Here is a 26,350-nt window from a genome sequence, read left to right as displayed (position 1 = left end):
TCTGCCATTAATAAATCCTGAAAAAAAAAATCAACCAGTAGTGGGAAAAATGTGTTGACTTTTTCCTTCATCGAATTCAATTCTTCTTTCAGTATTTTTAGCTTTTAATGTTATGAAAATAAAAATTACACCATTTTCCCTCATTACTTCTATGGAAAGAGCTTATTCTTCAGCATCTGAGCTTTAGTTCTAATATCTCATATTTCTCTTATGCATTTCTGCCCTGGAGGCCAGCTACTTTGTCCTGCATTTTGAAAAGAAAACAATTATTAACCTCATCAGTGAAGGTATACAGATTTTACACTTTGCTTGAAGATTTAAGACATGTATGAGATAAATTTCTGTGGAGTTAAGTGTTGCAGAAATGACAAATTCATGTCACTAAGCACTCTTAGTGCCATATTTCTCACCTGCCAATTTTATTCCTCCCTGGATGCATTATTATTTTTAGCTATTAATCCAAGCTACTCTCTCAGGCAAAACTCCCTCTGGAAGTTTTATAATTCTGCCAAATGGAGAGAAGAGAGACCCTGGTTTTGATGTGTGTTTCTCTGTTTTTGAAGAGTAAGCAATGCTATATGTTCTTTGGCATTTCAATCTGAGTATTTTCTTATATTTCCTAAATATAAATATTTTTTATACTTGATGTGGTACCTCGCTGCTATAACCAGCCTTTAAAAGAAAATTAGTGCTTAGTCAGAAACTGTTGATTGTTTTCAGCATCATCTAAAAGTGCAATTTTTTCAACAAGGCAATGACACAAGGCCACATAAGTCACCTTTCAACAGGGTACATAGCAGAGTAGCTTTAAAATGCCTGATAAGAATTTAATAATCCAAGCAGAAAATTAATGGCATGCTACCAGAAAAATGGACAAGTAAGTAAGTATAAGAATCTTCAGTTCAAGACTAGAAAAACAGAAAGCAGACCACAGAATAATTTCTGTTCTTTACACCTTTTAAATGTTGGTATTTTTAACTGTCGCGGACAATACCTTAGATTGTTAAGATCAACAGGCAGCAGATAACCATAGACATAAAGGGTGAATGTCCAAAACTGAGCTTCTGAATTCTCAAGCACGGGTCTATTTGCTAGCTAAAACCTGTATAGTCTTGTTGTAAAACATGGAAATACCTTGGATTTAACAGAAGTGACATGACTAAATCCTGCAACAAAGAAAGGCATATGCCATACCACAAGGCAAACCTCTCAACTTAGAGGCAGATCACATGTTTTTTTAAATATATTTATATGAAGAAAAGCAGGTTTATAAAATAGGAAAAATGGGAAATTCCTTGAAAATACACCCAAAAAAAAGCACTCAGAGGTGTTTGGGGATTCGGCCATTGACACTCAAGATCAGTAACTGTAAGCACCAGAATAGCACAAAATCAACACTTGTGCCCCAGCTCTCCAAGACCAACAGCAATCTTCCCAAGAGAAGAGAGAAGAAAGTTAAGACTGGGTGAATGTTACATTCAGAATGGGTGTATACCTGAAGTTATTAAGGATGATAATGGTGCCACTACCACCAGTATTTAAAAACTCAGTATCGCAACACACAGTGGTTTTTTTATCACGCTTTCGATGAAAATACACAAAATACATGAAAGTAAAGCAGACATAAAGTGTCTAATAAAAATGCCTTACTGGGTCATGTAGACAGAAGCTTCTGTAAGACACAAATCTACCATAACCCACTCAAAGTTTAACCAGTCAACCAACAATTAAAACAAATATTTGATGAATCACGTTTTTTCAGAACCTCTTAGAAAGACTCTCTAATATTTGAACACACCAAACAAGATAATCAAGCCTGAATTATAAGGGCAGAGAAAAAAAATATTGAAGTCAAGATGGAATGCCAGAGAAGTGTCTGTTACCAAGCTTTGCTTGCAACATTTCAGAGCAGGATCAATTAAACAAGGTATAGAAAGATTCCAAATCTTTTCTTCAGTGAAAATAATTGCACATTTTATGAGGCAGTGTTGAATTACACCCACATTGTTGTTCTAAGATAAAGTTGTCATTGACAGCTGCAGTCAACATCCTGCACTGCCTCAAGGCAAGGTTGTCCTCTCCTGCAAATCTTAAGGAAATTTTGCCACTGATCCCAGTAGAACTAAAAGCCAATGCAGAGAATGAAAAAAGATACAGGAAAATAAAAACATCTCCAACGCTGATATATTTCTGCAGCCCTCGTTGATACTCAAGGTTTGCCTGCATATTTTGTCACCATTTCGTTTAACTGTACAAGATGAATGAGTATCTGGAATCATTTAAGTATAATGAAATCCTATTTGTATTTCTAAACTGACACCATACACTACCCAGAAGTCTTTACACATAGCTAAGAGGGCTTGCTAAATGCATTTGATATGATTGCTAGCCAGTTCTGTGGATGCTTGAAGAAACTTAGTCACTTTCAATTGTCTTAGAATCTATGCAGCCTGCATACACTTCATCATGTGTGGCTTGCACTTACCATCCAGAGAAACTCTCCTTCCAGCTGACTATAATAAAGAGCTGAGCGGTATTTGGATTTTAACTACTTTCTCATATGGAAAGGCTATGTCACTCGGAACTACCTAAGAAATAATCCTAAGAAACCATTGTGCCTCTTCACTGCTCAGTTCAAGTGTGTGTAGGACTGGCTCCCTGGTCACATGCAGCTCTAGGAAATTCAAATGTAGTATTTGTGCTGGAGTTGCACAGAGTGATGGTAGCAAGGTGATAGGACAGGGTTGCTGGTTGACAGGACAAGGCTGCTGGATGATCAAGTGTGCAAGCAAGTGAGCCACAAGGGAATGCTAAAGGTGGCCATTCTTCACTGCCTTGCTGTCTAGCTGAATATGCAACTATCCCTCAGTGAAGAACTGCGGCCATTTTCTGCTTACAAATAACTGCCGGGCCTCTGGTAGATTCCTCGTGTCTTGTGGATATAGGAAGACTTGGATACACACTTTGAGTCTGGCTAAGTAGTGGAATATACTTCTTTGGCCTTGGAGCTGCAGGAAAACAGCCATAGTAACTTTGTTCTGCTCAAGAGGAGGAACAAAGAAGTTTAGGTATCTAATAAGAGTCCATATAAATGCTCTGCATGAAATCCAGTTGAAAAGTCTTCTGACACACAGGTGGAAAAGCAGCAGAGAGATAAACATGCTGCTCTAACAACACATGAATTTTGGGTACCATATTTTTGTCGGAATTAGAAGTCAGATTCTTCAACACCTGTAAAGGTCTCAATAATGACAATAGGATTGTGGAGATTAAAATGAACTACCAGTAAGACAATAAAGCCAAATAAGCAGCATGATAGACTAGGTCAACATTTACAACTTCATGAACTTGTGATTACCCTTCAGCTGCTACCATTTCAGGTACAGAACACACTAGCATCACTGAGACTCTTTTTAAACTATTTCAGCCAAAGAATTACATGTTCAAAACACTATCAGAGCAACAAAAAGACATTACCTAGCTTATGGAACATTCTGAACAGGAAGTTCTGGTTAGAGTTTGTTTTGTTCTAGAAGTAGGAGCACTGAAATCAGTAGTAGAGACAGACAACCTGACTTAGCCATACAGCATGGGTAATAGTAAGGCCATCTTCAGTCAGTTTTGGGGACTTTAATACAGAATGTTCTGTCACACACCTGAAAAGGAGGTATTACTAGAATTCTAAGTATGTGTGGAAGTGTTTTCCATCTGGAAATCAAAGCAACAGTATCCTTTATCCAAAGTGTAATACTGTCCTGATTCCAAGGTTACATGCTGTATTTTTAGTCATATAATGCCTTCTGCATTATAAACTGAAATACATTTAAATATGCGACAAGTCATAAATATGCAATTAGACAGGACAGAATTTGGCTATTCTGGATCCTCATCCTTTCAGCTACAAACCATCTTTCTAAGGTTAATTCTGTTCTCAGATAGCAAAGACCTAGAGTTCAAGAATGAGTCCTGGGGTGCTTGTGAGGGGCCTCTTCTTCTTCCAAGACAGGTAACAAGAAAGGATCAGATAGGGGCATCAGTGTAATGCTGTATGTGAATGGGACTACCAAAACTGTCTCAGGGGGCATTAATCCAAATCTGATAATGCTAAAGATTAAGATAACGATCAGATGGATTAAACGCTAATCAGGCAATTAACAAAGACTTTGGTGGGGAAAAAAATCCCCCTAAAAAGCAATATAAAAGCAGCAAAAACATTTGCAGCAGTGGAGATGGCAGCTGCTGATGCTGGGCAGACAGAGCATCTTCACTGAAGGGCACTGCTGGGCACTTGCACCCTCTTTCTGTGGAGGACACATGGGAGGGAACCCCCCCCAGCATGTGCCTATGTGACCTTGGAGGGGGCTTCCTCAGTGGCTTGGCAGTCTGAGCTGCTGGTTTTTTGTGAAACAGGCGAAAGTGAAATAAGCTGCACCTGGGGTTCATTATTCCATGAGTATGGTCATCCTGTGTGAAGCACGTATATGTTATCAAAAGATTGTTATGCCAGCTCTGATGTGTTGTGATACTAAGAATATATAGGCGTAGCCAAGGTAACAACTGAAAACCAAACGGCTTCTTATTGTAAAAACACTGAAAAGGGGATGTGTAACAGTTGGCAATTTAATCTGGTTGAGTGACTAGAGAAAATTGCAACTACGGAGAATTCAGCAGTATTGTCTGCTTCTGGTGACAGTTGCAACCTTGGGTGGTATTCAAGCAAATTTTAGCACTGAGTCTAAAACTGGACTACACTAGGAGAAATCTACAGGCTGTTGCCAAGTTTGGTACTGATCTTCAGTGACCCCTGAGGAAACCAGTCTGTCCTTCCTTGACCTCTAGCTTACATGAAGTCTTAAAGAACATCAGATTTGCAGCAGTCTTTTGGTGACACCAAGAAGACCTAGAAAAGTTGAACCAGAATAGCAGTGACATCAGAACCCTTCTTCTTTCTCTCAGCACAGATATTGACTTCAGAAATTTCCTACCATTTTCCCAGGAAAAACCTCTGAGTACTAACCAAAGGTACTACACTGGAAGACCTTATACCTATGTTGGGCTTGTTAGTCAACTACAACCAGCTTCTGCTGATTATCCAGCAAGTGTCTGACCCATTCCAAAGACAAAACAGAACCAGGATCTTGCCATGCTATTCAAGAGTGTACAGTAATATATTTTGAAAGAATACCATGGTAATTTTATAATACATTACATACTTCCTCCAGAAACAAGAGGTATTCCTTGCATGTAGCATGGTACAATAACATCTCTAGCAGCAGTAAGGGACATGCCTTTGAAAGCAGTGATCTCCTTTCAAGTGGAAATGACATTGGAAATAATGAAGAGAAAATCAGTGTTTTTAAAAAGTGTGTATTTCAATATTTTGTTGAAAGTGGAAAAAGACTTTCAAGTACAGAAATGTCATGTCTCAAAAGTTTTTATGTTTGAGAGTAGGAAAATGCTACTCATCCAAGAAAATAGCTGTGCAAGGTATTGCAAAAGATGTGATTTTTGATTCAAAAGATGAACAAACTGAAGTCCCTATTTTCAGTTTTAGTACAAATATCTTTGGGTTTCAAAAAAGCAAGTATTTTCTGCCTTTCCTGACTTCCTTTCTTCACCAAATAAAAGCACAAATATATGCACAAACAGTAGAATAGAAAAGCGTCCACCAAATATCACACTTCGTTATGAATCCTCTGCAGCCATACCTGATTATGAAAGACATGCATTTTTTAAGCAGTCTGCTCATGATGGCAAGTACTTGGTCTGTTTTGCCACCCAAAATTCAAGAGGGCCTTTTATGGCAGGTGGAAGGTCCATGAGAGTACTTTACAGTCCCCTACTCAGTGGTACATGAAGGCTAATGCACTCATGTAGAAGATTTTAAAACATCTTCCAAATATAACTATCCTAATAGAGCAGTACTGGGCCATTTTCATAAGCTTTGGAGAAAAGGACAAAATTTCCTCCTTAAAACCCCTTGCTGCTGGCAATCAGCATATCCATGTCAAACTGCAGGGACTATCTACCACCTTTAAAATCAATATGCTCCCACAGATTTTCATCAATACATGTCAGAGTCTCCTCCAACAAGAGAAGTAAAACTCTGCAGAAGAAGAGAAAATGAGGACGAAGTGGTTTATGTTGTAGTCCTAATAAGCAGTGCTGCTATAGTTTCTCTGGCCTTCTTCCTTTGTAACATGTATCGAAGAAGCTTTCCGTTGTTTTCCCACTATCTTTCATACTTGAAAATTTCCCAACATACACATCTCCAATTTTAAAATATGGTCTTGGGTTACAAACAACTTTGTTTCATTGTTAGATCAACAGGATATAATGACATAAGCTTGCCTCTGTGCAACATTATTCCCACAGTTAGGTTTGCCTGCCTACATACCCAAACAAAACAGAAACTGTTTTAAACCGCTGTAGAGGTTTAGACAGGTTAAGGCTGATCTGTGATAGAGCTAAGTTGTATTGTCACATAAATATTAATACAGAAGAAAAAGGAGAGAGGGAATACTCACCTGGAGTTGGGAAGTCAGATCAGATGAGACCAGCTGTTTTCAATAGGTTTGTGAATTTAGAATTTATAGAAGTCTGCTGTGTAACTGCACCTGAACAATGCCTTTATTTGAAAAATACACCCAGTTTTCATTGCTTGATGAAAAATACCTTTAGCTAAGATCTTACTACTAGAAGAAACTTGGGTTTCTCATTTAGGGTAAGTATATCTGAGAGATATATACCACATGACCTTATCTTTTATTTATCAGAAATATCCTGTCTATTTCGACTTTCCAGCTAAACTCTTCATGGATAATTGTATGTTTTCTTTGACATAATTTACTTTCTTACTGAGACAGCTCTCCCCATCAGTGGTGTTAGAATAAAACAACACAGCTGGTTATATCCTGGGGTGAATTTTCCTTTTCTTCAGTTTCGTAATTTATTTATTTATTTCTAACTGATGGCACAGAAATATACTGTAGATTCCACATTCCTATTATTTTTGCCACATTCCTATTATTTCCTATTATTTTGCCAAGTCAAAACTACTTTAGTGGTTAGTATAGCAGATCCTTGCCTTGATTTAAAAATAACTCTGGAATCAAGAAAACACTTGGAACTCAAATGACTACTGATCCATCATAAATAAAACAGTCTTTACATGTTTCTAATTGATGGCAGGCATCTTTTAAGACACTGATTTTGGTTTTCATTTTTTTTCACTTCTGGCAGCTGAAGAGGAACAGTCAGTGTGAGTTCAGCAGTCAAGAAAGAGTTAACTATCTTTACTGCCTAAATCCATAGTCTGTCAAAGAAGAGCTAACTATCTTTACTGCCTAAATCCACACTCTGTTGCTCCAGCCTGTACCAAGCTGAACTGCTGTTGTGTAAAAGTTGGTGACATTTGTTCAGAGGAAGACCACTGTTTCCTGAGCTCCAATGCAGCTATTTTAAAAGCTCTTTTGTCATATACAGCTTCCTCCTACCACTCATTTATATAGATCTCTTGTAGCTGTTTCACCAGTCATGAGGGCTCGAAGATATAACTTTTCTTTAGGGGATCAAATCACTCTTTCCATGTGTGTAACAATCATGGGGAGGGAAAGAAGGAGTTCTCTTAAAATGAAATACCTCAGCACTTCAAAATTCTGTATCCTTAACTTCTGTTTGAAAATTGTTAACTTCAACTGAGTGGCTCTGTAATTTCAAGCTGCTTTCTGCAACTAATGGGTCCCTACACTGTCATGCCTGTGCATTTAGTGATGGCACTGGAACAGGTTGTCCAGAGGTTGTGGATTCTCCCTCACTGGAGATATTCAGGAACCATCTGGACACAATCCTGCGCCATGTGCTTTGGGACGACCCTGCTTGTGCAGGGAGGTCGAACCAGGTGACCCACTGAGCTCCCTTCCAATGCTCTCTTCCGACCCATTCTGTGATCAGCAAAGTACTGACATAATGACAGCAGTCTGGGATGGCACTGCTCAGATAAAAACAACTGGTGAGGGGCAGCTAGAATCAATACCAGAAGTACTGTGTAATCAATTTATATCCAGGTCAAGCTCCAATTTGCATGGGTCCTAGTACTTACCGAAGCTAGTGGTTTTAAGAACATGTTAAAACTAGCAACAAGAGACTGAATGAACATGCAAGCACACTTTACTGATTTTGACATAGATGCAAAACTGCTTTAAACCATAAACCAGAAGTACTGAGGAACAGCCCATCATTCACCTCTTATAAGAATAAATAGCTGGGGATAGGGCAGTGCAAACTTTGTTTTCTCAAAAATCTTCCTTCATGTTGCCGATATGTACATAAAATGTAATCTCAGCACTGATACCTGTACTACCACTGAGTGCCCCTGTTTCTTGAAGCCTCAACCAACTGTTCCCATTTGCTCTCTTCTACCTTGGACATAATTTTTTTGCCAATCTGCTCTGGCTAAAAAAGAATTTCATTACAGTAAAATTAGATTTTTTCAACATCAGTTTTATGAAGTGATGCAAGCCTGCACTGTCTGAGTGCATGCATTGTTTCACTGAAGCAGGGCAGCTAGGTAGCACCACGTTTCCCTGACCTTACTCCACCAGGCTGAGCAACTGAATTCCACTATATTTTATTTCTTTCCCTTTTTGCCTATGAACTCTCTTATTCTCCCTTATTCTAAAGCATTAAGTCATGATGATGATTCAGCTTGCCATACTAAAAACAAAAATAAAATTATAATGTGTTTTCACTTGAGCTCAGTGTCTGAGCTTGTTTTCATCTTCTCTGTGTGGCATACTCTCTAATTTTTGTGCAGATGTGCAGCATTAGGTTTCATAGCCACATGTATTTTCTGTCAGGGGAAAAATACCTGCTTGCACTGCAGCCTGTCGCTTACCTGCTGTGTCCACAAAAGGCACCTGCAGAAATATTGTTAAGTCTCTTCAGATTTTATGCAATGATACTGTCTTCTCCATGAGAAGAAAGTATTCAACAGTGAAGGAAAAGACAACAACCACAGTGGTATGGTAGACAGAAATTTCACACTGCCAACATTATCACCACAGCACTTACAGAGACTCATCTGTAACTTTGAGAGAAAAATAAAGGACTTGTAATTCATGATTATGTTGCTTTGGGTAGAACATGATGATTTTACTTTAAATTTAGAATTCACAAGGCAGTTTATAATGGGATAACTGATACAGGAATACTAAGTGCCTTATGCAAGGCTACATGATAATCCAGTTACAAAATGATGACAATCCTTACATCTTCATTTCTGAAGTCCACTTATTCAGTATCATTACTGATTTAATACCAGTTGTGTTTTTTTTACTGTACAGCTTGGTGTCTACAGCTGCATGATAATCAATTTACACTAAAGACAAAAACCCCTTTTTTATGAACTGCATAGATTACCACTTAGACAAGAGGTGAGTAGTGAAATGCCCCAGTTTGACATCCAATCTTTGTATTAAACAAATTAAACAGCAGTAACTTTTCAAACTAGTTTACTTCCATTATTCCTCCAAGCTTTTCTGTAATGATTACAAAAATTTTGTCCGGTTTATTTTTTCACTTTTATTGGAGCTTTGCTTCTCAGAAATCAAAATTACAATCTAACAGATAGACATAAGCAATTTCATGTTCAGCATGTTTTTAAAATCATTAATTAAAGTAACCTAAAAGGCAAATTTTAGCTGGCTGAAGACTACATTTTTCAATGTGATGCTTTTCAATAGTCTGCCATTAAAGCCATTTTTACAGGCTTCCCAGGGAGGTCATGGAGTGTCTCTGGTGACATTCAAGACCCACCAGGACACTTACCTGTGTAATCTGCTCTAGATGAGCCTGCCTGAGCAGGGAGATTGGATAGGATCATCTCCAGAGGTCCCTTCCAACCCTAATGATTCTGTGAATTTTGAGGTGAGTGGTTTTGGTGATTAAAGTTGGAGGGTATAAATAAAAAAGTCCCACTTCAGGTCTCTTGTGTCCTATGAAAACTTCCTGTATGGGCCTGTTCAAGCTGCCAAAGACACAAGTCCCCAGGGTACTTCTCAATACAACCTCAGGGTACTTAGGATACTCCTATTTTCTAGGCTATCTATGCCTCTAATATGTGTCTGTGTTTATTTCAATCATAGAACCATAGAATACCAAGGGGTTGGAAGGCACCTTAGAGACTGTCCAGTTCCACCCCCCCACACACATCCAGGGATACCTCCCACTGCACCAGTTGCTCAAGGCCTTATCCAATCTGGCTTTAAACGCTGCCAGGGATGGGGCATCCACAGGTTCTCTGGGCAACTTGTTCCTGTGTCTCACTACCCTCACAGCAAAGCATTTCTTCCCAATATCTAATCTAAATTTCCCCTCTTTTAATTTGTACCCATTTGTACCCATTGTCCTATCATTACAATTCCTAATGACGAGTTCCTCTCCGGCCTTCCCGCAGGCGCCCGGCCAGGACTGCTAATTAAGTAAGAGTACTATAGACATTCACCACGTACCTGCAACACTACACCCAACCCGCTCACTTTCACCACTCTATCTCTGTGCTCTATCTTTGGGATACCTACCCAAATCCGTCATTACCAGCTGCTTCTTTTAGGCCTAAAAGCCCCTCCGTAAATTGTGCCGGTTCCTCCCAGCACAATGCAGTTTCGCCTTTTGGCTTCCCCCACAAACTGCACAGGGTTGCGCCTGTTTCCTTCCACTGTGACCCGCCAGACGCAAGACACTCCCCCGCCAGAGATACACCGGCACGGCTTTCCCTGTCCGGGGGGCCACACCGGCACAGCTTCCCCACTCAAGGATACACAGGCTTCCCCTGTCCGGGGAGTCACACCGGCACAGCCCCCCACGGCCCGACCCGGGGCGCTCACACTGGCACAGCCCCCGCAGCTCGGCGCGGGGCGGTCACACCGGCTCGGCTGCCCCGGCCCGGGGCGGTGCCGCGCCTGCGGAGCCCGCGGTGTGCGGCAGGGGCGGGGCGGCGCAGGCGCGGGGCAGCGGCCGGAGCAGAGGTGAGGCGGGCGCGGGGTCGGGGTGGTGGGGCTGTGTTAGCGTCGGGGGTGGTGTCAGCGGCCTCTCTGCGGGGAAAAGAGCGAGGCCATCCTGCGTCTGCCTCCCCGGTGCCTCCCCGAGAGGTTCAGACCAGATCCGCACGGTGCCACACGGGCCTGATACGGGCCGGGAGCGCGGAGGTGCCGCAGCCGCCGAGGTGGCGGCGGCTGCGGTGGAGAGGCGGTGGTGAAAGCGAGCCTCTGGTCAGCCCGTGGGTGCAGGGGGTCAGTGGGGGTTGGCTGGCGCCGTGTCTTCCCTGAAAATCGTAAAGTCACGGTGTCAGATGGCCAAGTCAGATGGCCTTGGCTTCCCGGCTGCCGCTCGGGCGGGGCACCGGCTGCCTCCTGAGAAGAAGCCGGAGCGAAAGAGGTTTTACGCTTCTGCTGTGAGGTGATAAATAAAAAAAGAACTTCAGATACAGAGTTTTGGCGAGTTGAGCTGTGGTAGTGAGGTGTGTGTTCCTGCTCCGTTGGTCCCGGGTGGGATTCCCTGCTGCTGTCACCTGGAGTGCTGCAGGCAGAAAGGCGAGGAAAGCTGCCAACTGCTCATGAGAGGTTTTCCTCAATATGGGTGGGTTCTAGCTGTTGAAGTTTTCCGTCCTTGGTTGAATTTGTTGGCAAACCTTTTTTATTTCATATCGCCCTGTGACTTTAGCCTAACTTTTAGGGAAGATGGAACTTCCTGTTAGCTTGTGCAGCCTTATCAGAATGGGGAAGCTGTAGACTTGGTGGAAACAGCTAGGGAAGATATTCAGGGATTGTGTCCACGCAAGATAAGAAGTTGTCCGTCAATATATTCTATAAAGTGCTGAGCGCTTGTGTCATAACACCCTGCATATGATGTAAAGGATAGATTTATTGTGTCAGTTTTCGTACACAAGCTGTACGTTGTGCAGGTTCATCATACTTCTCTAGTGAGTAAAGGGCATTTGAGGTCTGACTAATGATTGTAAAGCATGCCACTTTTTTATGTGAAACATACATATGTATATACACAAACTTCCTTTCTGAATGAAGTCTGTGATGAAATCTCGGGTGAAGAAGCCAGATTGCTCTTGAAAGTGTCATTTGGAAAGAAAAGAATTGTGGAAAGGCTTTGATTGGAAGGGACCTTAAAGATAGGATGTAGTTCCAATGCCCCCAGCTCTGGGCAGGCATGCCATCCCACTGGTGTTGCTCAGTGCTCCATCCAGCCTGGCCTTGAGCATTGCCAGGGAGCAGGCATCCACTTCTCTGGGCAACTTTTTCCAGTGCATCGCCACCATCACATAAAGAATTACTTCGTAACATCTGATCTAAATATTTTCTTTTAAATAAGGTTTAAAACAAGTGCTAACACTATTTGCCCATGTAAAAAGAAGATGAGATAATGATGATGGCTGCTCTAACTTTTTTGCCTCTGTAATTTTTTTCTTTTTTTTTTAGGTAATGTAAGCATTTTAGTTAGACAAGAGAGAGGAAACAGGCATGTCAGCTCTTTGTCCACCACCATCTCCTGCAGTTGCTAAGACAGAAATCTCTTTGAATGGCGAGTCACCATTATTAGCTGCCACTTTTGCTTACTGGGACAATATTCTTGGCCCCCGAGTGCGGCACATTTGGGCTCCAAAGACAGAACAGGTACTTCTCAGTGACGGTGAAATAACTTTTCTTGCTAACCACACCCTGAATGGAGAAATACTTCGGAATGCAGAAAGTGGTGCAATAGATGTGAAGTTCTTTGTTTTGGCCGAAAAAAGAGTAATCATTGTGTCATTAATCTTTGATGGAAACTGGAATGGAGACAGAAGCACATATGGACTGTCAATTATACTTCCGCAAAGTGAACTTGGTTTCTACCTGCCCCTTCACAGAGTGTGCGTGGATAGGTTAACACATATTATAAGGAAAGGAAGGATATGGATGCATAAGGTAAGTTTTTTGTTCATTCCTTAAAATAGTTGTTAGGTTGTCTTAGTGCAGTAGCAAAAATTGAGATGGTGTGATGTCTGTTATGTGGAGTCCAGAGAGACAAACTCAGAAAAGGCTGGTCTCTGTACAGTTTTGACAGTTAAAGGTTGTCAGATTGTAAATCAGCAAATTCAAGGCTGGGATTTTAGCTTGGATTATCCTCTTGATACTATATTGCCTCTACAAGACTGTATAGTTGAAAGAGGCTTCCTGTACAGTTTTTTATCTCTCTGAATTTCATATTAATTGTTGCTTTTAATTGTGTTAATTTGTGTATTTAAAGTAGGTATAATTGTAAATTTACTGTGTTTCATATAGTTGTTTTCCTTGTTGAGGTCCAGAAAAGGGAACTGATGCAGTTAATCTTCCCATTCCTGTTACATGTTTATTTTAAAAAAAGAGAATGTTAACAAACAGTTTGTGAGGACTTAAACTTTTTAGAACTAAAGGGAGATCTACAAAAGTACATCTACTTTAGTCCAAATATTTTTACTCCTGGAACTTAAAAATGAAGACATGCTAATTTTTTCTTAAGTGGTGAAACTCTGACCTTTGGATAAATCATCAATATTTCCTTATTAAGTGAAATCTTTTATGTATTTTTCTTTAAACTAAATAACAGTCTAATGGTAAAATTTAAAATTTTTGTCATCTTTATGGAGTCCAAGCTGTCTTAGAGCAGTAGAGTGCCCATCAGCTGTAATGAATCTGGTGATGTACATTTGTCTGGTATCTTCTGTTCTGAGGCTTGTAGTCAACATACTTTAAACTTACTCTTTGAGTGCTCTTATCTGAACTAATTACAGAAATAACAAACTGATACTATTTTTGTGGTGGTGTTTCCTTTTGCTGTATTGCCTTATGGCTGGTAGTGCTTTCTGAAACACTGGGTTTTCATAGTTTCTGGGGTTCATTTTTTAAAGGAAAGAGAGGACATAAACTTCTTTCTCAATATAGTAAAAACACATATATTTAATTCCTTATCTAGTCTTTTAAACTCCTGTTAATGTTAGTGGTTTTAATGTAAGTGAATGGTGTCTTATTTTGCTTATTTTGCTTCTTTCATTTAGTGTCCTCTGCACTGAGTTCTAATGAGAGTGGTCAAATAAGAATTATCCATAAATTTTAGCTGTAATACATTTTCTCCGTTTTTATATTGCTCCATGCCAATATGTTTTCACAGTGGACGTGACCTTCAAGCAGCATTGAGAATGATTTTTTTTTTCTTTAAGCAGGTAGGCCAGTTGAATTAGCTGAGACAGCAATACATTCTGAATTAGAATTTTTTTTTTTTGAGAGAGCACAGATTTCTGCATATATTTGCAGTTTTTCAGTCTCATTCAGAAAAGAGAAAACTCATTGGAAAATTTAGATTAAAATTTAGGCATGATTTGTAGAATAATTGTAACTATGATAATAAATTAAAACTGCTTCATTCTGTAGTTTGCATTTTGAGGCATTTTAGCAGCTATGGTTACATACAGCAAATCAAAATAATGATCAAGTCTAATGTGGATCTGTCCTGGCTGTTCTAATAGTTGTGAATATTAGCTCTCATTACTTCTGTGTAGAGTCAGACAACATTTCCAAGTAGACTTGAGATGAGAAGAGCCTTTTGAACTCAAGAATTAGGAGAAACACGGAGCAGTGTCCAGACTGGCAAAGAAAGCAGGCAACTCTGAGCAAGTCATCAATATGGGATTAAAACCCCATTCACCTACTCCAGTTTATGCTTTGTATGTCTTTCTAATAATTTTCAACAGTTATATTTTTGAAAAGAAGTGGTCTACACCATTTGTTCAGCCTTATCTTCAAGAAGACTGAGTTTTTTAAAATTATTTTCAAGGATGTCTTCCTTCTCGGACTGAAGGGTGGAGGTGCCCTGAAGGAATCTGCCTTGTTCCAGTATTGTTTTTCACTGATGCTTCTTTTAGATGGTTAGAAAAGGCTTATTGCTGTTTAAGGGCAAACTGCTGTAGCTTATTCCCTATTCATCTGCTCAAAAAAATCTCTTGCCAACTCTTTTCACACTTGAAGGTGATTAACTCTGAGTAGGTCAGTCACAGGAAACTAATGATTAACCAATAAAAATGCAATAACCTATCAGCATCTAGCAAAAGATATCATTAGTTCTCCCAGCATCTGCTATTTTTTGTGACTTGTATTGATGCTGCAGCGATTAATGCCAGATCCTCTTCCTGAATAATAACTTCATTCCATTGCAAGTTCATTTTAAATGCAGTTTGCTATTCAGCTGCTGGTGAGCCTGTTTTCAGAGCTTTGTTCAGCCTCTTGTAGATTGTTTTGTGTACTCTGAGGTTTTGTGTCTCCTGTACTTGTTTATAAAACAATGTTTTGAAGACCTGTAAGTGCCTCAAGCGATGGGGAAAAAAAAAGTCTTTTGTTTCCCACCCTCCCCAGTGCAATAATTTTTCTCATTCTGAAGATCTTATTTTTTTCCTGTTATGTCAGGAATACTCAATCTATGCTATATCCATCTGAAAATAAAAATCCATACATAAAGTGGAATTCTTCGCCATAATCTCATCATCTGGCATTTTCTTGATCTGCAGTGACAAAAATGTTTGACATTGTCATCAAATCCTTCCTTTCCTGCCCAAACATGGGAGATGTGCAGTGGAGGGCAGAGCAGGGAGCGTTGATCTGTGTTGCATGACATCACCTCTTCCTAAAGTTAACTCCGTAAAAGAAAAAGTACTTGAACATCAAAATTTGAATGTAAGAAGCCTGACTCCACAGGGAAGAAACTGAGTGACTGGTGTGTGCCTACATACATGAACAAATGCCAGAGAGTTTATATTTAACTGCTTCTCTTGCAGGAGAGGCAAGAACATTTCCAGAAGATTGTCTTGGAAGGCACAGAAAGAATGGAGGATCAGGTAAGGGCCATCTGGTAGATGCATATGGCGCACCATTGCAAAACCATTTGACTGCCTCTTATTACTGTAGAAGTAGATGTTGTTTCTTATTTTTGGGATCTGGAGAATGCATTAGACTGGCTAATAATGTGACATGCACACTAGGCAAAGTTTCTGAAGATAGGATGATGGAAGCTGTGATCAAATTAAAGGAAATTATATTTCATCACTTTAGGGATAAAGTAGAAATTTGTGAAGAATATTACCTTTCAGAAAAGGAAACTCATTAACTTGAACTTGAAGCTCTGTAAAGGTAGCAGCTTCCATAGAGTCATGCCAGCCTCCTATCAAGCTTGTTTTTGGTTAGGTTTAGAATTATGGAGACATACGGACTCTGTGATGTTGAAATATGCTTGGAGATTTAATGGATGAGACTGTGAAAAGAATTTGATTTCTGAAACTCTAAATATGAGACTGTGGCTTCCTTCTCTTGTGATAGATAAGTCAGGAAAGTATTTTTGTATGTTAATGAGTAATGTGCCTGGTTTTGTTTTCCAGTCATTGTTATAAGATCAGACTTGAATGTAAAATGCTTAACAGTGATTGCATGTAACATAGTATGATCAAGTTATCTCACATCAAATACTTCTTGTCTAGGCCAATCAAAACTAATGCTGAAAATTAGCATAAGACCCAGATACACATGTTAGGTGTGACATTGAGAAGCCAAATACCTTTTTCCAGTTTATAATTATTGGTGAGCAAAGCCCAAATCTATGCATCAATTTCTGCTCATACTACCCTTCCGAGCAGTAGGAAGTTAGGATGTTTTGCGTGTAATACTGCAAGTACATGTTGGGAGTAACTTCTGATACTACCCAATGTGCTTTTACTTCAAGCATCTTATTTATTGTTCAGGGTCAGAGCATCATTCCAATGCTGACAGGAGAAGTCATTCCTGTAATGGAACTCCTTTCATCTATGAAATCACACAGTGTTCCAGAAGAAATCGATGTAAGTTCTGGTTTTATTTTTTTTCTGAATTTTTGAAAAGTGACTTTCTTCCTCTGGATAAAACATAGCTTTGGGCCTTTACTTTGGTACTCACTTTCCCAGAGAAAATGCCCATTTTCCTAAATTCTTGTACATTTCTGTTGCTTCACATCAGGTTCTCCTAAGTGGTATAATGCATGGCAGTATTTTTAATTGTCATCACTTAGCAAAATCGTCTGCATAGGATTATGTCATTGTATGAATGGAGAGGCAAACCAAAATGAATGGGCAGATTAATGGATTTGATGTGGATACCTGTTTCAGTGCATTATAGTGTTCTCATGGAAAAAGTAGAAGTGATATGATGTGCACTAATCTAAAGTATTCTGGACATTCTTTACAGAAAAAAAATACACTAGGAGAAACCTGGCTTGTACTGGTGGAGACTTAATAATCAAGTGACTCTCATTTTCCAAATGCTTTGTCTGAAGACAGGTCTTCTTAAGATAATGCTTTTTGGGGAAGCCTTACAAGATAACTTAAATAGTTTCCAAACATTTCCCATGTAGCAAAGCGAAAATCAATTAATTGGAAGGTGATCAGATTCTTGTCTAACTTCTGTTTATATTTACTTGCATTTCAGATAAGTGACACAGTGCTAAATGATGATGACATTGGGGATAGTTGCCATGAAGGCTTTCTCCTCAAGTATGAAATTCAGTTTTGATTTATACTGTAGTAAAATGATTTAAACTTGTGTATGCATCTACATGTATCTATCTGCATGTGCATGTGAACATGGATTGGAATAGATTTCTTTATAAGAGGGGGAAAAATGACATATATTTGGCTTTTTGAGATTTTTGTCATTAAAATGTTATAAAGTTTCTGTCATTCTAAAAGAATGGTTCTGAGATAATAGCTGCATCTCTGTAGACTTTGTTGTCACAGGATTATTTGTTTGATAATAGAATTCCTATTAAATACATGTTTTTCTTAGATACCTACATCTAATTTTATAAGACTTTAAGTGGAAGTCTTACATTTTTTTAAATAGCAAAAAACCTGGGTTGTGCATAAGTCTAAATGAGAGTCCTTAATGGTATGGCATATAGCATGCTTATTGTTGAGTTGTGTATTTCTCTTTTAGCCCTGGTTTTAATTTTTAAGTGGAAATAGTTGAACTTGAGAGCAGTTTGGCCTCTTCCTGTGGGAGGGTTTAATAGGTTTTAATTGATGTTCTGTTACATTTCATTGTATCTCCTGCATAACTGCATTCATATATGTAGTGCTTGGTGCCATCTATTTATACACCATCACATGTGCTTCCAATACTGAAGAAACCGTTGAACTTTTGGATTTCAGCTGTAACCTATGCTGCTGTTTAAAGTCCTATAGTTATGGACATGTAGGCTATATTTATAATTGAAACACTTCTCTTCTTGTGAAGGTGACAATTGTTTCATTTAAAAAATCTGATTAAATGTATTAACCTATGTCTGTTTTTACTTGCAGTGCAATTAGTTCACACCTGCAGACCTGTGGTTGTTCTGTAGTTGTAGGAAGCAGTGCAGAAAAAGTTAATAAGGTAACATACTTTCTAATAAACTGAACTTAAATGCTGATTATTAGGAGTGTAACTTGGAACAAAGTTAATCTATAAACATTCTTCAGGCTGAAGAAGGAAGGAGTACTATTGTCTGGCTGTCTTCAGTTGACTGGTCTAGCAGAAGAGAATTCTGCCAGAAAATTGCCTTTCAGTTGTATTCTGACAACTATAAGAAAACCAATGTATTTAACTTATACAATACATAAATGAGTATTAAATGAGTCTGAGCTTTTAAAATCAGATTTTCTAGCTAAAATACACAAATAGAAGAGACCTGACTGGCTTGTCCATTTCAGCTATGTCATAGAATCACAGAATGATCAAACTTGTATGCGACCTTTAAGGTCATCCAGTCCAGCCATCCACCTGACACTGCCACTGTAGTCCCTAAACCACTCAACCACTTCACCCAGCACCAGATTTAAGACACCTCTTCAACATGTCCAGCCATGGGGTCTCCACCACCTCCCTGGGAAACCTATTCCAGTGCCTGACAGCTAACAGTGAAAATTTCTTTTATAATAATTAATCCGAGTCTCCCCTGTCTCATTTTAAGACCATTTCCTCTTGTCCTCTCACTGCGGGCACAGCAGAGAATGGAGACATAGGAGAGACTGGTCCTCATCTCACTGCATCTTCCTTCCAGGGAGCTGTAGAGAGTGATAAGCTCACCTGAGCCTCCTTTTTTCAAGACTAAATAGCCATTCCCCCTCAGACATGTTTTCTAATCCTTTCCTTGTTGCCCTTCTCTGGACACATTCTAGCAGTCCAGCACTTCAGTGTGCTTTTTGAAGTGAGAGACCCAGAAGTAAAGACAGCATTTGAACTGTGGCCTCATGAGAACCAGGTACAGGGGGACAAGCACTGCCCTGGTCCTGCTGCCACAGTATCTTGCTGGGATACTGGCCAGGATGCTATTGGCCTTCATTATTACCTGGGCACACTGCTGGCTCATTTAAATCTGGCTGTCAACCAGCACCCCCAGGTCCCTGTCTCCTGAACAGCTCTCGAGTGACTCTGTCGCCAGCCTGTAGTGCTGCATGGGGTTGTTGTAACCCAAGGGCAGGACCCAGCAGTTTGCCTTTTTGCACCTCATGCAGTTTGTTCTTGGCCCATTGATCAAGTCTGTCTGATCAAGTCTCTCTGCAGAGCCTTCCTTGAGCAGATCAACACTCCTGCCCAACTTGGTGTTATCTACAGACTGACTGAGGGTGCACTCAATCCCCACGTCTAGATCATCAGTAAAGATGTTGAATATGATCAAACCTAGAACTGAGGTCCAGGGAACACTGGTAGCGGTGAGTATACAGACAATACCCATGTCATTGGGTATTGTCTGTATGCTCTTAAACAGTTAGTGTCTCCATAATTTCTCCTGCACTGAGCAGTAAACAGGCTTCTGTGTCATGAGCTGTTTGTGTTTTGTGGAACATGTGTCTATTTCTTCAAAGTGAAATAAAAAAATTATGAACAGTGGACCTGCTGAATAAATTGTATATTACTTGTAGACTATACATGCTATATATGTATAGCATGCTATATACAAGAAGCTCATTATACTATTTTATATCATAGAGTTCTTGCCTTAATGAAGTATAAAAGTTGGGATTTTTTTAATTTAAAGGTACCTTTAGTAAACCTATGTTTTGAAATAAACAGTTCATTATGCTTTATACAAAATTGGGGCAGAGGGAATCCATTGTTTCATGTGTATTACCAGCAGTGATAAAGGACCTCTGATCAAATCAATAGTAAATGCACGTGCCCACAGGCAACAGGCAAACCAGAGAAAAGAAAATTCTCAGATCTTAGCTGCAATCACAGCTAACCATAGTTAATATGTATGGTTTCAGAAATTTAAGATTTACACACAATTAAGTTACTGGACATGTTACATGTTTAAAAGAAATGCTATCATGCTATCTATGTACGCACATATGCTATATATAATACAAGAGGAAATGTTAGAAGCTTAAGTAGTTATAAAACAGTTAGAGATCATTAAATAGTTAATAAAAAGGACCTAATGTTTAAATGGTTATGAATTAGTAAAGTAATATATCAATAAGCTAGACAGTATAGGGAAAAAACAGTGTAAAAGAATGTGAGCCTCAAGACATCAAGGGTAAATTTCATAAATTAATTCTACACATGTTCTTATCAGCAGCATGCTCCTTGTGTCATGGTACAACTCTTCTGAAGTAACTGCTTTCTTAATAGCATATTTCAGCTTATCTCAAAGGAAAAAAAAACACTTGTGGCATATTGTGACAAAAAGTGTCAGTCACAAATTATGTTGTCGTTGTTTTAGGTACTGCAGAAACACATTGTGCAAGGGCAGAGTCTTTTCAAATATCTTACAGACACAGATAAGACACTACAGGTTAAGATTGTTAAGAGATGAGTGGAATGGAATATGGTGTTGTATTTGGAGTGATAACTCGTAGCTGTTTCAGCTCAGAAGATTGAAGATGGGTGATGAAGTACATGTGTTCATTGTAGTAGAGAGTTTAAGGAAATTACTGAGGAAATAAGCATCAGTGCTTATTTACAAAATTAACTGTGCCTGATTTGAGACAATAACTGCTATTTCAATATGGAATGAACAAAAAATAAGAGACCTGAAAGGCTAGGAAAGTAATCACAGTAACTCATGTTTATTAAAAGAACGATGTAGAAGAAAAAAAGTGATTTGTTCTACATAATTGGGTAAAAAACAAACTTGGTTGCAAGAATGTGTAGGATTTTTTTCATAATTTGACAAGAAGTTGAAGTAGTATGGCTTACGGTGCTAGTAATTAAAAAATAAGTAAAAGTAAGCATGTCACTGTTCTGTGGCCTGTTACTAAGTTTTGGCTTTTCTAATAAACGTGGTGAATTCTTTTGTTCGTAATTTGAAATGCCCAGTACAAGGCATTTCAATAGTCTAGTCAGACTTATTTCCTTACATTTTCCTGTTTTTCAAAACTATTCTTTTTAATGCAGATTGTGAGAACGTTGTGCCTGTTTCTCACACCATCTGAGCGGAAGTGTTCCAGACTCTGTAGAAGTGAGTCCTCTTTCAAATATGAGTCAGGACTTTTTGTTCAAGGCTTACTCAAAGTAAGTATGCTCAGGAAAGTTCTGTTCTTCTGTAGTGTAAGAACATTCTTCAATGTATGTTTTTGCATATGGTATGCACACACATACAGACATTCACATTCAAAAATGTATCATTGTCCCGTGATGTCATTTTTTCTGGCATTGTAACTCTCCTTGTAATTATCTTCATGTTAAAATTCCAAGCCAGTCTTTTCTATGACACATCTGTTTCTTGAGGATTGTTCAGGATTGTTCCTGTACTTTGAGGTACAATAATAATATGCTCTTGTCTGCTTTGGGCTAGAATTCCAAAAGTAATTTAAGTTTTTGTGTTTTAACAAAACCAAGGATATCAGGCCTGGAGTTTCCAAGTATTTTAAACAGTCTGTAGCAATGGGTGGAGATGACTAGAAAAATAATGCTTCTTGCTCTAGCAAGCAGTCTGAACTTACCAGGTAATTACAATACTATAATGCTAATGGGCTCACAAACCAGGTGATGCAATACTCTAATAGACAGGTCACCTCAGCACCTGTTTTCACCTTTTTGTTAAGGAAATCATCCATTATTAACGACTTACTACTGCAGTACAACCACCAGTTGTTCCAAACAAAATGCATATGAACAAATGGGTTATAAAATGTAGGCATGATGTTTTAATATTGTTTTGTCCCAGTACAGCTTTGCATTTTTAACTGAAATAGGGGTTTTTTTCCACTAAAACAGGATGCAACAGGAAGCTTTGTGTTGCCCTTCCGTCAAGTAATGTACGCCCCATACCCTACTACACATATAGATGTGGATGTCAATACAGTGAAGCAGATGCCACCTTGTCATGAACACATCTATAACCAACGACGATACATGAGATCTGAACTGACAGCATTTTGGAGAGCTAATTCAGATGAAGAAATGTCTCAAGATCATATTATCCACACAGATGAGAGTTTCACACCTGATTTGTACGTATTCTTCTCACATCTCACAAAGTTACTTGATTTGGGATGAGAGTGTAGAATACAGAGCCTACTTGCTAATAAAGTACATAGAGCTTCTTAAAAGCAAAAAAACTTCTTCAGTTCTGGAATTTACACTTGTTGTGGCAGAATTGACCAGATCCTTCAGTAGTTTGGTTATATCAAATACTATTGAAATTAATTTTCAGTGATAATTCTGACCATGTCATGTTAATTTTATTGCCTGTCGTAATTAGGGGTATAATAGAGATAAGTGTATTTGACAGAGACCAGTGGCATTTCTGGATTTAGTTAATTTCATCTGAGTGCTTTAAAATTCTCTGTTATCTTTAAAAATACCAGAATTGTAATTTACTACAGTTTTAAATTCACTTTTAATTTCAGCCAGACTATCAACAGTAATGCTACTGCTGTGTTCAACTCTTAGAAGGTTAATATCCCTTACTGGCAGTAACTCACACGTTCATTTGTTTTCTTTTCCATAGAAATGTCTTTCAAGATATCGTGCATAGAGATACATTAGTAAAAGCCTTCCTGGATCAGGTAATTGTTGCTTTTTTCAGAAAAAAAAGAAACACAGTTCAGTACTTTGACCCCTAGGAGCAGATAATTTAACACAAATACATTAATTACATAATTACACAAATATCATTCAATGGTTTGGTAGCTTTTCTTCATACTACTGCTGTGATTCTTCTCTACATAAGTAGAAAGAAAAATATTGATATAAAACTAAATCCTTGCTTAAGTGTGAAAAACAAGGGACATTTTCTATTACTGTGCAACAGTGTCTACAATTGCAGTATTGAAAAAACTGGCTGACCAGGAATAATTTCAGATAACTGTACAAATGGAATTGTAATACAGCTTCATTTATTGTATCTGAGCAGATAGAAAACATAGGAAGCATGCTGTCTATGTACAAATCTGCCATTATTTGCCTGTTTTGTTATAATTAAGAATATCTTATGTGTGTATGCAATGCTTCTTTATTTTCCAGATTCTTGAAATTATTCTTGAATTTCCATGTCTACCTAATATTCTTGATTTTTAACAGATTTTTCACCTGAAGCCTGGCTTGTCTCTAAGGAGTACTTTCCTTGCACAATTTCTGCTAGTCCTTCACAGAAAAGCCTTAACTTTAATAAAGTACATAGAGGATGACACGTAAGTGAACAGATGATGGAAAGTAGATTTAGACAAGCTTCTTTTGCAGTTTTTGAAAACATGTTTTTATTTCCTTGCAGGCAAAAAGGCAAAAAACCTTTTAAGTCTCTTCGTAGCCTAAAGATAGATCTTGACTTGACAGCAGAGGGCGATCTTAACATAATAATGGCTTTGGCTGAGAAGATTAAACCAGGTCTACACTCCTTTATCTTTGGGAGGCCGTTCTACACCAGTGTACAAGAACGCGACATGCTCATGACATTTTAAAGTCTTCCCTGCATCTGATATTGCAGTCCTGCAGAGCACGAAATCTGTCAGTGGCACCCCCAAACTGGTGACAAGCTTTGTCGACTAAGGGTAAAGCATTAGGAGCACAGTGACGTTGAGGTGTGTCTCAGGCAGTAAGGGTCTTGTTAGAGGGAATTTCAGCTTAGCTATATAAGCATGATTTTAATTAATTGGTCTCTTTTGTGTGTTTTTTAAATTGTAAATGTTACCAGAGGTTACCAGAGATTCCTTGGCCATATTGGCTTGGTGGATAAATGTGGTTATGTTTTGGTATATGGTAAAAGGAAGTATTTTAATTTTTATTCCCCAGAAACTTCTTTCAAGTGTGTGTCAGATTGTCTCTGTCATGCTGTGTCAGTATTTTCAGTGTTTCCACAGAAAACAGTATATATGTTCTCACTAACCATGGAGGTTGCAGAAAATGTTCGTTCCAAGAGTTTTTAAAATTGTTGCTCATATGTATGTGGTGCAAATCTTAAATATGACTTTTACTCTTCTGTTTCTTTTAACACTATTGCTTTCTTCCTTTAGAGCATTTAAACATGTTTGCAGTTTTAATATACTACAAAGTGCTATTTCTGAGTGCAGACCGTTGATTATTTGCAGCTTAAATAGCAGTGCGTTGCACGTGAGAATTAGATCATTACTCAAGCAGCTTTGTGCATGTAAGTGCCAGCCAGGATACTCTTATCATGTCTTTCTGGACTGTCCTGCAGTGGAGTCAGTGATCCTGGTCAGTAGTCAGCTGACTGAGGTCTTTCAAAACACAGAACAGAAAACTCGTGTCATTACACAGCAGCTGTCGGTCCTTCTGTGTGTAAACTGCTAGTCCAACCATTAACCCAGAACTGCCAGGTCCACCTATAAACCTTGTTCCTAAGTACTACATCTGTACATTTTTGGAACTCTTCCAGGGACAGTGATTCCACCACTTTCTGGGCAGATTGTTCCAGTGCTTGACAAAATACTCAGATTAAAGTATTAGACCCTTCCAAAGAACATAAAGGTGATAGCCGAGATAAAAGATAAAACAGTATTTTTTTTTCATTTATATTACCATTAATATATTTAATAATCCTTAATTTAGAGATGTGCACGGCTCTGAACTAATGTGATTAGCATTTTAGTAAGTTAACTCTAGTCATTAGTTCAGCTTAGCGTATCTCCAATTTAGCTGGAAAATCAAAACAGATTTTCTATTGGTATGTCTCAACCTTTCATTCTCAGTAACATATAGAGCAATGCAGTGTCAGGTGAATCCAGACTTTTTTTTTACCCAGAAATCAGAGATATATCTGTAGTGCACATTGTTGTATCTCTGCTCTTTTTGGACAAGTTTAGGAATTTCTTTGTGTCGTGTTTCAGCATAAAGTCATAACTCAGTCTTCACTGGAAAAAGGAAAGATCTGCACTGACTGGAGAAGCCATGGCTGCTTTATTGCTTACCTTGTTTATAGCTCTCCTTTGTAAATAGGTTTCTATTTTCAAGATGATGTTTTAGTATTACTTTCATGCGGTGTGACAGAAAAGTTAGAAGTTGGAGTCCCATTTTTCCTGAAATGCCTAATACTCAGATTTTAAAAGAAATACTGTCCTTTATTTAGATGCCCAAAATTCCAGTATGTTTCCTGAAAGACAAAGATCCTCTATCAAATGTTTAGAACCTCTAAAAGATGTGAAATTAATCCCCATCTGCACACCATTTTTGTGAGTTTGCATCATCAGTATTACCAGGTTGCAAAAGAACTGACATTTTTTGCAGACATATTTTTGCTGTACATGCATGTAGAACTCTTGCATTAACTTGGTGATTCATCAAAGGAACTTGTCAGAATTACATAAGTTACTTGTGCTGAGTTTGTCATTCTACCACTGCTGTTCCTTTCTGTGTTTTTAATCAAGACATTAGAGCCTGAATGGGCTTAAGTTGTTACTCTCATGGGTAAATAGTGAAAGAAATGTAATAAACACTGCCAAAACTTCTAATGTAGAAGTTGTGTCAAAATATAAGAGCTTTAAATCTGCTGCTGAAATTAATCCTTTCAGCTTGATAAGCATTGGAAACTAGACACTGACACTACTAACAGAGAAGCTTTTGTTTACTGAAGATTCTGTTATTTTTTTTAAGTTACTAAAAACTGGAAATTCAGTTGCTACTTTTGTTGCACAGCTGTCACAAGTGCAGAATGTATAGTTAAGTACATTGTTAAATGCATCTGCATGTTGTGTTGTAAATCTAACTCAGGAAACAAAGTAATAAAATTCATGCACAATTTTTGGACTGTAATTGTTGCTGATTTTTTTTCACATATTTCTGCTCTGTATCTAAAAGCATCATTA

The 26,350-nt window shown here is 38.5% G+C and overlaps 1 protein-coding gene across 1 annotated transcript; it reads left to right on the top strand.

Annotated features, from left to right (window-relative positions):
- Positions 1–10,985: 10,985 nt before the first annotated feature.
- On the top strand, positions 10,986–24,771 carry C9orf72 (C9orf72-SMCR8 complex subunit). Its single transcript, XM_054286381.1, has 11 exons — positions 10,986–11,027; positions 12,492–12,977; positions 15,857–15,916; positions 16,814–16,909; positions 17,532–17,596; positions 18,404–18,476; positions 21,483–21,599; positions 22,305–22,540; positions 23,041–23,098; positions 23,613–23,722; positions 23,803–24,771. The coding sequence occupies exons 2-11, from the start codon at positions 12,534–12,536 to the stop codon at positions 23,987–23,989; spliced, it is 1,446 nt and encodes a 481-aa protein (XP_054142356.1). The 5' UTR covers positions 10,986–11,027; positions 12,492–12,533; the 3' UTR covers positions 23,990–24,771.
- Positions 24,772–26,350: the final 1,579 nt, after the last annotated feature.

The sequence above is a fragment of the Melozone crissalis genome, unplaced genomic scaffold, assembly GCF_028551555.1.
Source record: "Melozone crissalis strain CALT ecotype California unplaced genomic scaffold, PUWL_Pcris_2 ptg000005l_1, whole genome shotgun sequence".
NCBI classification, from domain to species: domain Eukaryota; kingdom Metazoa; phylum Chordata; class Aves; order Passeriformes; family Passerellidae; genus Melozone; species Melozone crissalis.
Note: the sequence above shows the minus strand (reverse complement) of the source record. Positions and strands in the feature narration are given on the sequence as shown.